Genomic DNA, 16,739 nt, shown 5'->3' with positions numbered 1-16,739 from the left:
CTTTACGCTGCAAAGGGGCACTCGACAGGGATGCCCCCTGTCGCCATTAGTATTTTCGGCGGCCATGGAGCCACTGGCAGAATATCTGCGGAAAAAATGGATAATTGGGGATAAAGATAGGCGACACGAACCACGTGGTCTTCATGTACGCAGATGATACTTTATTATTCTTGCGACAGCCCACCCAAGCGCTTCCCAAATTGTTGGAAATTCTGGATGAGTACACTGTGTGCAAAATGTGTTTTTTTCACAAGCAGTGTCTGTAGGACTGCAGGACGGGTAGGCATTCTGTGGGTCCAAAGCCAGTTGAATTGCCTGGATCCAGGGCGGACAGAATCTAAGAACGTGAGCATCTCGAATTTTTCCTTTTATAAGGAGTTGCTCAGAAGGTGGTGATCTAAAATAGGACAAAGGCCTCCATTCTTTTTTGTCAAGAGGAAACCGAGGGAATAACAGGCAGTCCCTGTTTGCCTTGCGAGGACCCTCTCTATGGCTCTTTTGGCAAAAAGTACATGCACCTCTTGGAGCAAAATGTATTAGTCCTCCTCCGAAAGATGCTTCGACATGGGACGAAGATGTGGCAGGTATAAAAGGAATGGCAGGGCATAGACTTGTTAAACAATCTGAAGGACTCACCCGTAGGATGTTATATTCTGCAACCCCTGGATGAAATACCTGATCCCGACTCCTAAAAGGTGGTTGCATACCAAGAAGGGCAAACTAAACCAGTTTGGAAGCTTATGCTATAAGAGCAGAGGTCTGGAAAGTGTGCCGTCCTTGATGGCCTGGACACGGTCTGCTTGATCCCCACCCATGACCCTGAAAAGACTGGGGGTGGCAGTTGTGGAAGAGGAGGGCCCTGGTGTTACCACTAGAGTATACTCGAAAGTGATAAAACTGTTGATGATACGGTCTCAAAGGTAGAAAGACCTAAGCCATGACCTGGCTTTCTTTGAAGCATTCCAATGTTGAATCAGCCTTCTTGCCAAAAGATGCGATCCATCAAACAGCATATCCATCAGAGGCCTGCACATCAGCAGAGAATTCCATGATTTCATCCAAGCATGCTGCTCAAGCCCAACCGCTCGTGCCAACTGCTCTGCCCAAGCAGTCAACAGAGTCTAGACCAATCCTGAGCATCCTGTATGGTTTGAGTTGAAATTCCTTAGGTACTGCCAGCTAGACCTTGCCTACAATGTCCCATAAACAATGGGAATATATCCCCAGCAAAGGTTGGCATTGACTAATTGGAGGGCTAGACTAGCTGAGGAAAACATCAGTTTCCAGAATGCCTCAATTTGTTTGGACTCTCTGCCTGGGAGAGTCGTAGAGAAAGATTTGGAGTTCACTATACTGGTGGAAGCCGGAACCACCAAACGATCAGATGTAGTGTGCTGCGTTTAGAAATCAGGGTCACTTGGCGCTGGCATGTAGTGCCTGGCAACCTGTCTTTTCACCAGTTAACAGAAACAAGGCTTAGGACCAGGTGCTCAGAAGGGTGTCAGTGAGGGCTTCACTGAATGGAATTAAAGACTGGTCCACGTTGCAAAAATGTCTGTGAATACATTAGTTTTGATTTCCATAGCTAGCAGTAGTAAATCTAATACCTTCACTGCTCACATCATAAACATTGTAAAGAAGGTACTCCTTTTTGTTTATGGCAGAGGGGGTAGGGACAACCCAATGTACAAGTCGCTGGCCTCCTGCAAGTCTAATTGCAAATTATCATCATCATAGTGTTAGAGAAAGTAATCCCCCTCATCTCCATTGTAAATGTAAATGTATAGGAATTTATATAGCGCAAATCACCAAGCGGTTTCTAAGCGCTTGCTTAGGGAACCCGTCCTGGTATTCCCCTGTGAGATAACCCCGGCAGGGTATCCGCAAGGTGAAAGCCAGGCATCCCGCCGCGAGGGGCCGTTGTGGAGATTAAGCAAGCTATTGCCCAGAGTCGAAGAGTGTGAACCCGTAAATCGAGTAGGCACCGGAGCGAGAATTGTCGAGTCCATGGACATTTTAGGACTCAAGACCCCGCCGAACCGGGAATTGAACCCTGGTCCCGGGCTGACCTCTGCTTCCAGGTCTGCCTCCTCTAACCAGTGAGCCACACTTCTCCATTGTCATCTTTAAAGGCTGGCTATCTCTAATCAGAGTCAGACACTATTAATTGTTTGAACACTGGGGTGCGGCTCCGAGGCAAAGGCACATTTCTGACTAAATTGGACTGGATTGAGACCAGGTGTGCTGGTACGACTACTTTAGGACACTACCTCGGTCGGCGCTGTGATGAATTCAGCTCTGAGTCAAATAGCACTATTGGGGCAATGTCTTCCCGATAGCCATCGAGCTGGCAATGATGTCAAAAGGACCGAGGTGTATTTTGGCGATGGGCTGGAAATATGCTCTGGCATCGGAGTGGAACCTGAGAGGGCGTACAGCATGGTCCAGCCGTTGATAACCTGATTGTGGGCCTCCACTGATCCTTAGGTCCCAAAGGCACGGCAATGGCAGTCAGAAGAGTGCCAAAGATCTGCAACATGGCCTCTTTAAAGGTCACAATCTATTGTGACATTGATGATGGCCTTCGAACGTCAGTGTGAATCAGGGTCAGGTGCAGAATCTGCTTGTCAGTGGTGGACCTGAAATTAGACAAAGATGCACCCTGATGTCCTCACAACTTCTCAGGCTAATAGTGGTGGGACTGGGACAAATCCAGTCCGGCCTTCTTGTCTTCCACTTTGACATAACAAAAGACTTGGACCAGGACGAGGCTCTATCATGGAAACCGGTCTGAGCCCTCTACTTATGGTAAGACTTCTGTAACTTCTTTTAGTGTTCGGTGACTTCCAGCTTCGCTTCACGTTCCCAAATCGCCTTCGGTTTCATAGGGACACACTCGCATGACTGGAGTCGTGCCCTGAATCCAAAAACCAGAGACAAAACTCATGGGAATCTGTCTGACATTTCTTTGCTACAGTCCTTAAAAGGCCTAAAACTTGTAGTTTTAGGAGGGACATGGTTTCATTGCACAGCGGAAAATAGCAGAATTCTCAGAAAAATAAACTTGTCAATTGGCAGAAAAAAGTTGGGAGCGAGCCAAAGGTGACAAATCGGCTATTAGAAGTATCCAACAGAAAGGACTGACTGTGTCGGGGTGTCATACCTGCTATCTCAGACTTGAAAGTCTGATAACTGGATAACCAGGGGAGGCCTGCCTCTTGATCTTCTTACACCAAGGTACTTCACTAGTTGACTGTACAGTACTAAAGCAAGACAGAATAACAATGATGTATGAGAAGACAAAAGATGGACCTACCTGATCTGAAACGACTGATAAAGTCTGCAAACAAGAGGGGCTGGGCTCAATTGCCCTGTGCAAGTCTATGGCTTCCCTTTCCCCACTCTCAAGGAGGGAGGTTAGAACGATCACGTAGAGTAATCGACCTGCAGCACCTTGCACAGATAGAGACTGGTGCAGACCTTCAATAGAGCAACCAACTTGAGGCCACATATACAGTCAAGGAGTTGTCCTCTCCTCAACAGGGCACAGGTGTCTCCAAAGTACCCTCCGATCCACAGTTTTGTGCTCTTTAGCTGGATCACGAAAGCAGAGTCTAGTTGAAACAAGTGGTCTTGTCTGGGGGGAGAACGGTCTTTCAATAAGGCACTTTTGCCTTTCCTGGGGTTACTTGTCTCTCATGCATGAGGCCAGGGAAGGGGACAGCCACATGAGGGGGGACTGTACCTTGGAAGGCGACTGCTTCGCTGGCAAGAAGAGGACTCCGAACTGCACCTTTAGGGCCAGTCCCTGTTGAATCTTCCGGACCCTTCTTTCCAATATTAACATCCAACATCTCCTTACAGATTAGTGCACCATCAGTAAGGGCAAGCCCGGCAGTTGCAGAGGGACCATCATATTGTAGTGTAGTTCCTATATCCCTGATAGGCTCTGCGCCTTGGAATAATATACACTATAGATTTGACATACAATGGAGGTCAGTATGTCTCTATTGAGTACATTAAACTTAATTGCTTGTGTGTGCCAGCTAATTCAGAGGTCACTAGAAACTTCTCAAATGAACAATAAGGGATTCGTTTCTGACAACCGCATAAACAAGACAACTTTGTTTCCCTTAGAGTAGGAACAATATCTTAAGAGTCGTGGAAACAATAGATTACAGTTTCACTCAGTCAATCGTGCATGATTCGTTTCTACAGAGTTGTACAGAAATAGAGAGACGGGCATTTCAATAAAAGGGTTTATTGAATAGTCTTATTTCTCATGCAAGAGATATGAACTGCTACAATCGTAAGACAGAATGCGAAGTAAAATACGTACAGCGTTAGCAGTACTATAAAATAATACTGCAATACCATGGTCTGTAGCTATGACATATAAAAAATACATACATACATAACAGGCTAAAATATTCAACTGGTGCTTCTAAAATAATCCTACCCCAGTGTACCTAACCTAAGTGTAGTACGAGAGAAGAAGTAGGTGCTGTTTAGCTATAGTTTAGTTTAGTTCTGCAAGAGTTGCCAAAAGTTTCTGTAGGTTCTAATCAGCTCCATACCTTAGAATGAGAGAGGTTGGTATCTCTTTCCCGGGACTCGATCTCTAACACCCCGCAAGGGGAGTCAGAAACACTGGAGCTGGAGTCTTGGCAAGGAGGATGACAGTGTCTGATCAGTGCATCAGTTGGGGACTGGACTTCCTTCGGGACTTGCTGTGGCGAGCCGCGTTGTGCAAGTAGGTAGCCGAACCGCACCGTGCCTTGCCATAGCAAGTGAAGGTATATTTATACTTTGAAGGTGTTTAGGAATGCCAATATTGACGAACAAGTCGGGCATGAGAACGTCATGAATGAAGAAATAGATGTGCATGCATAATAAATGAGTTCTTGGAGAAATCAATATCCAGGCAAGGGGAAGTCCTAAAGGCCTAAGAGTCTGGTTTTCCAAGAACTCGTTGTGACGAAGAGGATCGGATGTAGTTGACCATGCCTGTATTTGGTTAGCATGAGCAATGCCTAAATAAGGGCTGGATTTCTATGCCTAAATAAGGGCAATGTGAATTGTACCTATATAACGGCATGAATCGGGAAATCTATATATGGTATCTAAATTGACACACTATAAATGGTATCCAACAACATAGGCATATACCAGAGGACTGTCCCCAATGATATGACACAAAGATTAGGTGGCCAATGGTATGTCAGGGAAGGTTTAAAGTTGGAACATTGTGGTACCAGCTAACCAAGCTAAAAAACTAAGAGGACATAGGGGAGGAAAATGGCAAGTTAAAGAGCCAAAAAAAGACCCACGAGTATGGGGGCTAAGCCCCCGTTTTAAGGATTTCTTGAAGCAACAGAGAAACAGTAACAACAACACTAACAAAAAGGAACTGTCAAGAGTATGCATGTGTGTAGGGATGGAGCCATGCCGTGTACAATTTATGCCACTGTGGAAAAGCTCCGTCTTACAAGCTACAGAAAGCCCAGCCACTTGGTGCATGATTACCCACAGGATAAAAATGGAATCATATGTAAAAATATTTATCATTACTGTTTTGCATATTCTAGCTATTCACAATCTTCTGCCAATATCATCTCTTCAAACGTTAAATATCAAAACTTTCTTTCTAAAGTGAATTCTCAAAGAAAATATTTCTCATCTTTCAACTACACAGGGACAACTTGACCAGAAGTACGGGATCTCATGCTAAATGCAAGTAATAAGTTACCCGCATCCCTAAAAACAAACATCACAAATGGCACATTCATTAGTAATGTAGGTCTAAAAGAAGATACTCAGCACCACTGCTTAACCTTCGAGGAAAAGAATAAGGAACCTAACAGTGACACAAGGCTTTTAAATACGTAGGAGTGTACAAAGAAGCAGATGCTGATAAAGTAAAGACAAATGTGAAGCGTTGTTGGCAGGAGCTGGAAACCTTGGTGGTCTTTTGGGCTAAAATTATTCTATCGTTGATGGGTAAGGCATCAACTGCGAAAATTATACTATCCTGTCTCATCTATCTGGGGTAATACTTAAACTTACCACTCACTGCCTGGTGTTCCTGTAAATCAAGATAACTATTTACCATACTACAGTGTATCAGATATCTCAGAGTGGCTCTAAGGATGCAAATGCTATTGTAAAAGAGACAGTATTTTGGGTTCCGATTTTGCAGGTACTGCTATGTCACTCAACTTCACTCAACTTCAACACCATCAGGGGCTAGATATAGGGTTCAGTTCTTAGTCTTCTTAAAAGTATGGGTGACTCCTACTAGAAGACACTGTGTCTAGACAACAATATGGGTTATAGAAGAAAGGTGCTTAAGGGAGAGTCCATTTGCTAGGCCAGTTCCTTTGAAGAGTCTTCAAGGTGGTAAACACCAGGCTTGAAGTGCAGAAAAAGTCTTGGCAACTACAGATCTGCAAAAGCTGAGGCACTGGAGCCTGAAAGCCCTCCCTGCTTTTTATCCCTAAACAAAACATGTTTTTCTGTGATTTATACTTTATCAGTCACGAATAACCATGCTTTTACTTTTGTTTCGACTGCATATTTGCATACTGGAAAACCAGCAACAGCAGCAGGATGGGAGTTCCTTTACTCAAGATCAAGGAGGTTCAAAGAAGCTGACCAAAAGGTTTATGGTGCCATAAGTCACAATCAAATGATGTCATAAGACAAGAAACACCTAAACATAAGAAGAGAACAGGTCTTCATCCTAAATGAATTTGTCTCTGGACCCATATGAACAAATCACAGTGACAGTATGGCCAAATAGTGATGCTATCTGTGATGAAAAATATGCACTACTACTGCAATCCACACAAACCCTTCTCCAAACACATTCCACAGCCACACCTCTATCATCTGTAAGCCCTCCATCATAAACCCTTCCCTCTACCTCTCCATCTCCATCTCCCAGCACCTCTCTCCAGCCCGCTCTTTCTTACCATCTACCTCCCTCTTATGCTATCTGTAGGAAAGTAGGATCTGCTTTCATTGCTATCCCTACTTTTTGCTTGGCGTCAGTGTGTTTTTTGACCTAGTCTGCTGGGATCCTGCTAATCAGAACCCCAGCAACTGTGCTTTCTCCCCTAAATTGACATGGTAAGTACTTTGGTACCTTCATAATTGGCTACTGGTGTGCCATTATAAGTCTATAGTACATGGTACTGAGGTACTCAGGGCATAGTTACACAAGGGTTCTCCCATGGGCTTCAGCATGTATTGTGCCACATATGGGAGTCCACTTAAACTGTGACTCCAGGCCTGCCATTGCAGTCTGTGTGAGTTGGTGCTTGCACCTCTCACAACAGATATAGGCTTCCTTGGTGTGGCACGGTTACAACGAATTTTTTACAACGCACTACCATTACATCGCAACTTTTACCACGCAAACCATTACAACGCATTGCGCTGGGGGGCGCTCTAGGATAGGGAATAGGTTAATTTACTATCCAATAACCTTCCCTAGTGTCCACGGGGACTGGAGTTGGAATAGTAAATTAAACTATTCACTATCCAGCACCCCAAAGCGCTATGCGTTGTAATGGTATGCGTGGTAAAAACCGCGTTGTAAAGGCATGCGATGTAAAAGCATGCGTTGTAGTGACACCAATCCGCTTCCTTATATCAGAGTTCACTGTACTTAAAACATATAATTCCCCCCTATGCAAGCTCTTCAGTACTGAGGACAGGGTGCTTGGTTATAAGTGTGAGGGTGCCCTTGCTTGAGCAGGACACCCCTGCAAACCCCGGAATCAATTCTCCAGGCTTTGCAAGTGCGGTCAGCTGTTGTAATACATATAGTGGACATCAGTCATTACGAGATGTCTAACTATATAGTGGCTGCACCGAACCCGGTCATTTTTGTATTGAACATGTTGGAATCATACCCAAACACCAATTCCAGTGTTGGAAGTATGATCCCATGTACTGGGGGCTCCTTTGGCGACCCCCCCCCCCCACCCGTCCTCCCGTAACAGCCTTTCAGGGTCTGCAAGCAAGCTAGTGCTGCTACTGAGCACAAATGCATGATTCTGCCCGCCTGCAGCTGAGCCGAGGAAGGTAGAATAGGTTTCCTGTTGCAGGGAGGTGCGACTACCTCCCGCACAGGACTTAGTGTATTGGGCTAGGGTAGGGAGGCTTGCCAGCACCACCAGACTGCTTTGTAGGACATATTTGGTGCCCACCATGCATACTCCAGTTGAAACCAGTTCAGGGAACCCTTGGATCACGCTCAGGGACGAAACTGGACAAAGGACATGGGAGCATCCTCCCCTCTGTCCAGCCCCTCCTCTGGGAGGAACCCCCGAGTTGTTCCAACCCATTCCTTAGAATACTTAAGGGCTTACCTGTGGGTGGGTCCTTAAACTCGTCATGGGACAAGATTCAACCGTGAAACTAAGTTTCTCTTCACTTGTCTGGACACTAGAACTTCGTTGGACTTCGACTGGAACCGAGACTGCACCAAGGAAGACTACTACTGCTCCTGGTCTCGCGGTCCTTTCATCCAGGTTCTTCAACAGACCTGTGGGCATCAAGGACACCCGAATAAATCTCCCTTGGAGTGAAGGTGTCACACCCATGCATCTGCAGGAACCACAACGAAGCTGACCGGTCTACTGTTCCCGTCCTCCTATGGACTTCCTGAGACTAAGCAACACAGGTAGTGGTTCTGCAACTCCCTGGAGGCCCAACCTGTCCTCTCTAATTTTCAGGCCAGTATCCCTCGTCGGAACCGCTCAAACCCCTGTGCACTGCATGGACTTGCCATTGCCAAGGCTTGTTGGCTCTGCACTCCAAAGATCTTCGGGCTACATGAAGCTCCGACCTCCAGCATCTCTTCCATCCAAGGTCAGTATCCTCACTGCATCCTCTGCACTGTGGACCTTCATCTTTGGTGAGCTGCTAGGGGTCTTCTAGCGACTCCTGTGCCTTCGGCCTGTGGGTCCTTCTGAGGGTCTTCTACTGTTTCAGTCAGCTCCCCTGCTTGCTCCGGCCTGCTCCGACTCTCCTGCTGTTGTGAGTCCTTTGGACCATGCGGGACCCAATGTTGCTCCTTTTTCGTCTTCCATGCCAGTTGCGGCAACCAAGACTTGTAGGTGCTGCCGCCAGACATCGACTACCTAGTCACTGACATCCGACGTGGGACAGCTCGTGCACGTCTCCTGGTCTTCCCCAGCATCACCTGGTCCTCACATCTGCAGTGACAAAGTCACTATCAACTCTTTAGAACCTCCCGACATCGGTGGGCATGGTGTCTCCAAGCCTCCTGGTCATCTCCGAGTGGGACTATGTCCCCTCTGCTTGCATGTTCTTCGCTTTCAGAAACTACCCTTAGATCCCACTGGACTCCTTCACAGTCTTCTCCAGAGGTATTGTCTTCAAAGTCCTCCATGGTGGTCTACAGCAGGTTCCGATGTCACTTGACCTCTATGCATCCAGCTTCCCTAGTGTAGGTAATCTGGTTACCGGGGCATCCACAGGTGGGGTAACTCTCCAACCTTCTGTCCCCTAACGGGGTTCTACGGGGTCCTCTGGGAAAGGTCCTTCTTCATCACAACTGCAACCGCAACTTCTTCATTGACTTTCATTGGGCACACAGCAGTGTTCACACTCTGCACAAAGCCTCTGTGGGGTTCCCCGTGTCCCTGGCTCCTATGGATCTTCTGGTCCAAGTCTTGATCTCCTTTGAAATTTGCATTCTACTTTCTTAATATATTTTTGGTTTTCTCCCTGGAGACTACTGTATTTTGCGCTACTTACCTGATTGCTTGTGTAGTATTTTTGTGTATTGTGTATCTCTGTGTAGGAAATATACCAATGTGATATTGTGTTGTTATAAAAAGACTTATTTTTGCTAAACCCTGTGTGGTTTCTTCTCATCTAATCTACACTACAGATTAAACTGGCAAAACAACCTGCTTAACACTCCTTCAAGATAAGCTTGAAGGCTGCTCTCCACAGCTACCACTTTGAGAGCTTTCTATGGTTATCAAAGACCACTAAAATCACCAGAAGGGTTGCTTGGATTAGTGCAAGATGCACCACTTGAATAAGTGTGCACCATGTACTAAGCCAGCCTCTTACACCATTTTACTCCCTCTCATGCCAGCTCTCTCCCTCACCAAGTATCTTTGAACATCTCCCTCACTCTCTCTGCATCTCATTGCAAAACCTTTCAAGGACTCATCTATAAGATGGAGAGAGGAGAAAGAGTAAAGTAGCGTAACTACTCTGTCTACATGAGGGGTTTGTTTTTGCTCAGAGAAGCACATTTGTTGCAATGGAGAACGGGAGAGTTGACAGTAGATAAAAGCTGAAAACAATTCACTTTCACAAAGAGATGAGAACCAGCGAAAACTATAGTAAACACACAATGCAATGGATCAAAATGTTAAAATTGTGACTTGTCAACACATGTTGAACAATAGTACTGCTTTTTAACTGACTAGTGAACGTTGATATTAAGTGCAGTAATGACCAAAAAACTTTCACATGCTGGACAGAGAAGGACAGTTGAATGATATTCTGCAAATGGGGACAAATATTCAAATGGACTTGTATTGGTAATAGAAAACAAAAGTAAGGATTGATAAGAGCCTTGCTCAACTTTTAGAGATACACTAGTAGAAGTGTCATATCTACCATGCTAGTTCAAAAATACATAGAACACACTAAGATACTTTCTACAATACAGACAAAAGAACTGCAATGAACAGAATTAGATTATGGAAATTCCTGGGGTAGATGGGTCAACCACAGATTTTGGAGATAATAAGTTAAGCAGATGCAAAAGAATGATCAGAGAGAGGTAGTTGCACTCGGAATTGCTGCAGTTTTGCCATATTACCTGTATTTAGGATGGCTACATAAAATTGGTGTCAATATGACAACTTCATATTCACAGGTAGTGACTTCGTCTACTGAATGGATCTCGTGTTTGGCCTCTGGATGGCAGATGTACATCACCACAGTCAATCTGGGCTGATTCTGCTTCAGGCTACAGGGAGTTCCATTTCCCATTTCCAAAGGGAAGTATGGCATCATTTGCCCTTCTATGTTTTTAGTAGGAATCTAAAACAAAGAAATACAAGACAGTGTTACTTTTCTACACTAGTGAAAGTTAAATTTAAAAACAAGTAGCTTAAACAGCTCTCTTGCATCGTGGGGCTACCAGATTCCAAACAACTGTTTTATAACATTCTTAATGCTGCAAAGAGACCAGAAAGAAATCTTTCTGCAAAACCTAGGGCTATGTTTACTTGTATTCTACTATGCTCTATACCTAATGAAAGCCTTGATGGAATACTGGTGGTATATAGCGCTATACAAAACTGCAATAAAAATATAAATCAAAAAGCCATGAACACTAGCACGAGAGGCTCTGCGGTGACAGAGTTGCACTTCACACAGTAATTTATTTTTCGTTAACAATTTTGGCACTGTTTGACAAATCTGCACAAAATTGTCTAAGCACTTGTCCGCCAAGGAACGCAATTTGATTGATGTGGAAGGTAATGGTATAAATCAATCAATTAATCAGAACATTTGTAAAGCGCACTACTCGCCCGTGAGGGTCTCAAGGCACTGGGGGGAGGGAGGGGAGTGCTGCTACTGCTCGAATAGCCAGGTCTTGAGTAGCCTCCTGAAGGTTAGTAGGTCTGTCTGATGTAGGAGGATTGGGAGGGTGTTCCAGGTCTTGGCGGCGAGATAGGAGAACGATCTGCCGCCGGTGGTGGTCGCTCTACGGTAGCGAGGTCAGGGGAGCGGAGCTGGTTCGGGGTGTAGAAGGGGAGTCGTCTGTTGAGGTATGCCGGTCCGGTGTTGTGGAGTGCCTTGTGAGCGTGGGTGAGGAGCTTGAAGGTGATTCTCTTGTTGACGTGAAGCCAGTGCAGGTCTCTCGGGTGTGGTGTGATGTGGCTGTGGTGAAGGATGTCTATGATCAGGCATGCAGAAGTGTTCTGTATGCGTTGAAGTCGTTTCAGAAGTTTGGCCGAGGCTCCTGCGTAGAGGGCGTTTTCATAGTCCAGCCTGCTGCTGACGAGGGCCTGGGTGACAGTTCTTGTTCCGATGGGAATCCACCAGTAGATCTTGCGGAGCATGCGGAGGGCGTTGAAGCAGGAGAATGACTAGGCGTTGACTTGCTTGGTCATGGAGAGTGATGAGTCGAGGATGAATCCCAGGTCGCGTGCATGGTCTGTGAGTGTCGGTGCTGCTCCCAGTGCGGTCGGCCACCAGGAGTCATCCCAGGCTGAGGGGTTGGAGCAGAGGATGAGGACCTCCTTCTTGTCAGAGTTCAGATTCAGACGGCGTTTCTTCATCCACTCGGCGACAGCCTTCATTCCTTAATGGAGATTGGTTTTGGTGGTGAGGGGGTCCATGGTGAGGGAGAGGATCAGTTGAGCGTCGTCGGCCTAAGAGATGATGTTGAGGTCGTGCAGTCTGGCGACGTGGGCGAGCTGTGCCATGTAGATGTTGAACAATGTCGGGCTGAGGGATGATCCTTGGGGTACGAGGCAGATCTCGGAGGCTGAGGACCGGAAAGGGGGGTGGCGGACGCACGGAGTTCTGCAGGAGAGGAAGGAGGTGGTCCATTCCAGAGCCTTGTCTCGGATCCCTACGTTGCGGAGGTGTGTGCGTAGGGTGCGGTGGCAGATAAGTCCAGGAGAATGAGGGCCGCGGTTTCGCCGTTGTCCAGCAGGGCCCTGATGTCATCGGTGGCAGCGATGAGGGCAGTTTCAGTACTGTGGTTGCTGCGGAACGGGAACTGGGATGGGTCCAGGATGTTGTTCTCCTCGAGGTAGCAAGTTACTTGTACATTCACGGTCTTCTCGATGACCTTCGCCGGGAAAGGGAGCAGGGAGATGAGCCGGAAGTTCTTGAGGTCTTTCGGATCTGCCTTGGGTTTCTTGAGTAAGGCGTTGATCTCGGCGTGCTTCCAGCTTTCTGGGAAGATCGTGGTCCCGAAGGAGATGCTGATGGCCTTGCGGAGATGGGGTGCGATGGTGGCGCTAGATGTGGTGTGGGCAAGGGTTTGACCAAGAGCCGGAGTGGATGCTGTTCATGATTTTGATGGTGTAGTCGTCGTTTATGTTGGTCCAGGTGAGCAGGGGATCAATGAGGGTGGTGGCCGTGGGGTTTGTTGAAGCGGTCGTGGATGTCTGCGATCTTGCTATGGAAGAAGGATACAAGGTAGTCGCACAGGTCTTGCGATGGTGGGATGTCGCTGGTGTTGGAGCTGGAGCTGGGATTGGAGATTCCCTTCATGATGTTGAAGAGCTCTTTGCTGTTGTGCTCGTTGTCGTCAAGGCGGTTCTTGAAGAAGGCCCTTTTGGCGGATCTGATGAGGTGATGGTGTCTGCAGATGGCATTCTTGTGGGCTGCGTAGCTGTCCGGTGTCTGTTTGCGGTGCCATTTCTTCTCTAGTTTTCGGCAGGTTTGCTTGGAGGACTGGAGGTCCGAGGTGAACGAGCTGGCTTTCTCGTTAGTGCGTCTGTTGGAGGGTTTCTTGATCGGGCGAGAGTGTTGGCACAGTCATCGATCCATCGCCTGAGGTTGAGGGCGGCAGTGTTGCAGTCGGTGGGGTCGGCGGGTGGGCTTCGGGCAAGGGTGGTGTTTAGCTTGACTTAAGTGACTTTGCTCCAGCTGCGGCAGGGGATCTGTTGAGTGCGGTGGTGCGTGGTGGGTTTCCGGAAGGTGAAGTGGATGCATTGATGGTCGGTCCAGTGGAGTTCAGTGGTGTGGTTGAAGAGGACATGGGAGCTAGCGGAGAAGATGGGGTGAAGCGTGCGGCCGGCGGAGTGGGTGGGCGTTGTGAAGAGCTGTCTGAGTCTGATGTTGGCGAGATTGTCTATCAGGGTGGTGGAGTTGGTGTCGTTGTTGTTCTCGAGGTGGAAGTTCAGGTCTCCGAGGAGGATGTAGTCTGTGGAGACAAGGGCGTGCGTGCTGACAAAGTCGGCGATGGAGTCGCTGAACTGAGGCCGTGGTGTCTGTAGACAAGAGTTCCTCTGAGGGTGGTGTTGGGGTCAGTGTGGATCTGGAAGTGCAGGTGTACGGCGGTGTTGAGCAGGGCTCGACAAATCCACTCGCATTTGCGAGGGAGAATAGATGAGGACGAGCTATTTTTAGGTCCTACTCGCCCTTTCTGGCGAGTAGGAAATCAAAATAACTTTTGTCTTCCGTCTTTAAAAACAGAGCAAAAGTGACAAGATAACACGATTTAAAGGCATTTTTATTGCTCACAAAGGAAATGAGCAACAAAACATGCCTTTAAATCTTGTTATCTTGTCACTTTTGCTCCGTTTTCAGAGACGGAGGTCAAGTGGGTTGGAGTCAGGTCGAGGGGATTTTCCATGGTACTAGACCTGCAGGACTAGTACCATTTTTCGGATTTGTCGAGCCCTGTTGAGGGTGTCGTCTGTGCTGGTTGAGACCCAGAGGGTGTTCTTGTGGACGATGGCGATTCCACTCCTACTCCGTTGTGCGGTCCCTGCGGGTGATTTTGTAGCCGTCAGGGATGGCTATGACGATGTGGGGTGGAGAGGAGGCGTTCATCCATGTCTCGGTCAGGAAGGCGATGTCCGGGGAGGTGTTGTTGAGCAGGTCCCAGAGTTCGATGGTGTGTTTGCGTGCGGAGCGGATGTTCAGTAATATGCATCTGAGGTGGTTGCGTTCTTTTGCGGTGGGCGGTTTTGCGGCTCGGAGGCTGGTGAAGCTGCAGCTCTGATAGGAGAAGGGTCCTTTGGTGTGCTTCGGGGCGGCCAGCAAGCAGGTGTGCGGTCGTCCGGTGTTGAGTGCGTGGAGGGTGCTGGTGGTGTAGTGGCGGCGGTCGGTGCGGTGTTTGCGGGGACTAGGGGGTCTGGAGCTGGGTCCGGTCCAGACGTGGGCGTGTGCAGACGTGCTTTCCTTAGGCGCACCAGCGGCGCAACCGCACAGCGGTTGCTATAAGAAGGGGAGGGGGGCAGCAGCGGCAGGAAACTGGCAGAAAAATACACACAATGAGGGTACAAGGCAGCAGAAGGAGGGGAGAACACGACGCAGCAAAAATACAGTGATCGGAATTAGAAGAGCGCAGCAATACACAGAATACAGTATTTCAGACACAGTAGCAAGCAGTTACCAACAGAAGGGGAGCAGTGGGGGATACCGGGAGGCAGAGGCAGCCGGGCGGATGGCAGGATCGAACACTACACGGGGATGGGCTCAGACCTGGTGGAGGAGTGGCAGAGCTGCTGAGGAGAGTGCTGGCCTTGACCCTGAGGTCAAAGTCTCACGCGCGCTCCCCCGCAGAGGTCGCCATAAGAAGGGGAGGGGGGGCGGAGCGGGGAGGGAGGATGGAGCGTCTGGGTCAGGGGACGGGGAGCAGTGGGAAACGGGCAGAAAAATACACACAATGAGGGTACAAGGCTGCAGAAGGAGGGGACAACACGACACAGCAAAAATACAGTAATCAGAATCAGAAGAGGGCAGCAATACACATAATACAGTATTTCAGACACAGAAGCAAGTAGTTACCAACAGATGGGGAGCACTGGGGGATACCGGGAGGCAGAGGCAGCTGGATCGAACCCTGCACAGGGATGAACTCAGACCTGGCAGTGGAGTGGCGGAGCTGCTGGGGAGAGTGCTGGCCTTGGCCCTGAGGTCAAGGTCTCACACAATTTATTAAGCAACTAACCTGTTCACAATAGCTTTAATTAATCGTCAATGCTCAACCTGGTGCTCATTTACAACATATGACTCTTCTTCCATAACACAAGTGGTTTAAATAGAAATAACATTTTAACATTTACAACCTCATGAGAGTGTGAGGATCATCTACACTGGCCCGCTCGCAGCCATCGGCAGGAACCACATACTCAACACAGTCTCCTAAGCCGACGACACCCAGCTGATTTTCTCCCTCATCAACAAACCAACAGTTGGCAAGAACAACTTTCATGGCGGGATGAAGGCTGTCGCCACCTAGATGAGCATCTGCCCCAAGCTCAACTCACAGAAGACTGAAGTCCTCATAATGGGCTCCAACCATCTGCCTGGGATGACTGCTGGTGCTTCACAGCACTTAAAACCGCTCCCACACCTACCCACGAGAGGAACCTCGGCATCATCCTAGACTCCTCGCTCACCATGAGCCGCCAGATCAAAGCAGTCTCATCATCATGTTTCCACACGCTAAGCCTGCTCCAAAAGATCTTCAAATGGATCCCCACAAAGTCCAGAAAGACTGTCCCCCACGCACTAGTCAGCAGCAGAATCGACTACGGCAACAAACTCTACGCCGGCATCACCCAGAAACTCCTTAAGAAACTGCAGAACTGGAGGCAAGATGGGGTCTGAGTAGCATATCGTTTGCGATGGTTCGCCGGTCAGACCCGCAGATTTAACAAAAAAAAAATAGAATGCCCTCTTAAAGTGTATCAAAAGTATTTCAGTAGACCGTGATGAAATACCTTCAAGTTGTGTTCACTCTGCAGAGCCGATACGAGGAATCGGGAACAGGCAAGAAGCGTAGACAGCCTGTTCTGCCGCAGGCTCCAGCATCCATGGGGCTAGATCAGACATCACTGATGTCTCCTGCGCTGTGGCGGAATTCTCCCTCTGAGCTGCTGACGAGTATACTCTCAGCTATCCCCGGAGCCCTGCTGACTCCGGAGGATCAAAATAAGTTTTCCTTCTAACAGCGTGTTTGACGAGGAGCTGCGATTCAT

General features: G+C 47.9%; 1 protein-coding gene across 1 annotated transcript in view; it reads right to left on the bottom strand.

Moving 5' to 3' along the window:
• Window positions 1–16,739, bottom strand: part of ERLEC1 (endoplasmic reticulum lectin 1) — a 275,135-nt gene that overhangs the window by 92,274 nt on the left and 166,122 nt on the right. Inside the window, exon 8 of the mRNA XM_078649476.1 lies at window positions 10,880–11,103. Coding sequence (XP_078505602.1) covers window positions 10,880–11,103 — 224 coding nt within the window. The remainder of the gene's footprint in view (window positions 1–10,879; window positions 11,104–16,739) is intronic.

The sequence above is a fragment of the Lissotriton helveticus genome, chromosome 6 (genome assembly GCF_964261635.1).
Source record: "Lissotriton helveticus chromosome 6, aLisHel1.1, whole genome shotgun sequence".
Taxonomy (NCBI): Eukaryota; Metazoa; Chordata; class Amphibia; order Caudata; family Salamandridae; genus Lissotriton; species Lissotriton helveticus.
Note: the sequence above shows the minus strand (reverse complement) of the source record. Positions and strands in the feature narration are given on the sequence as shown.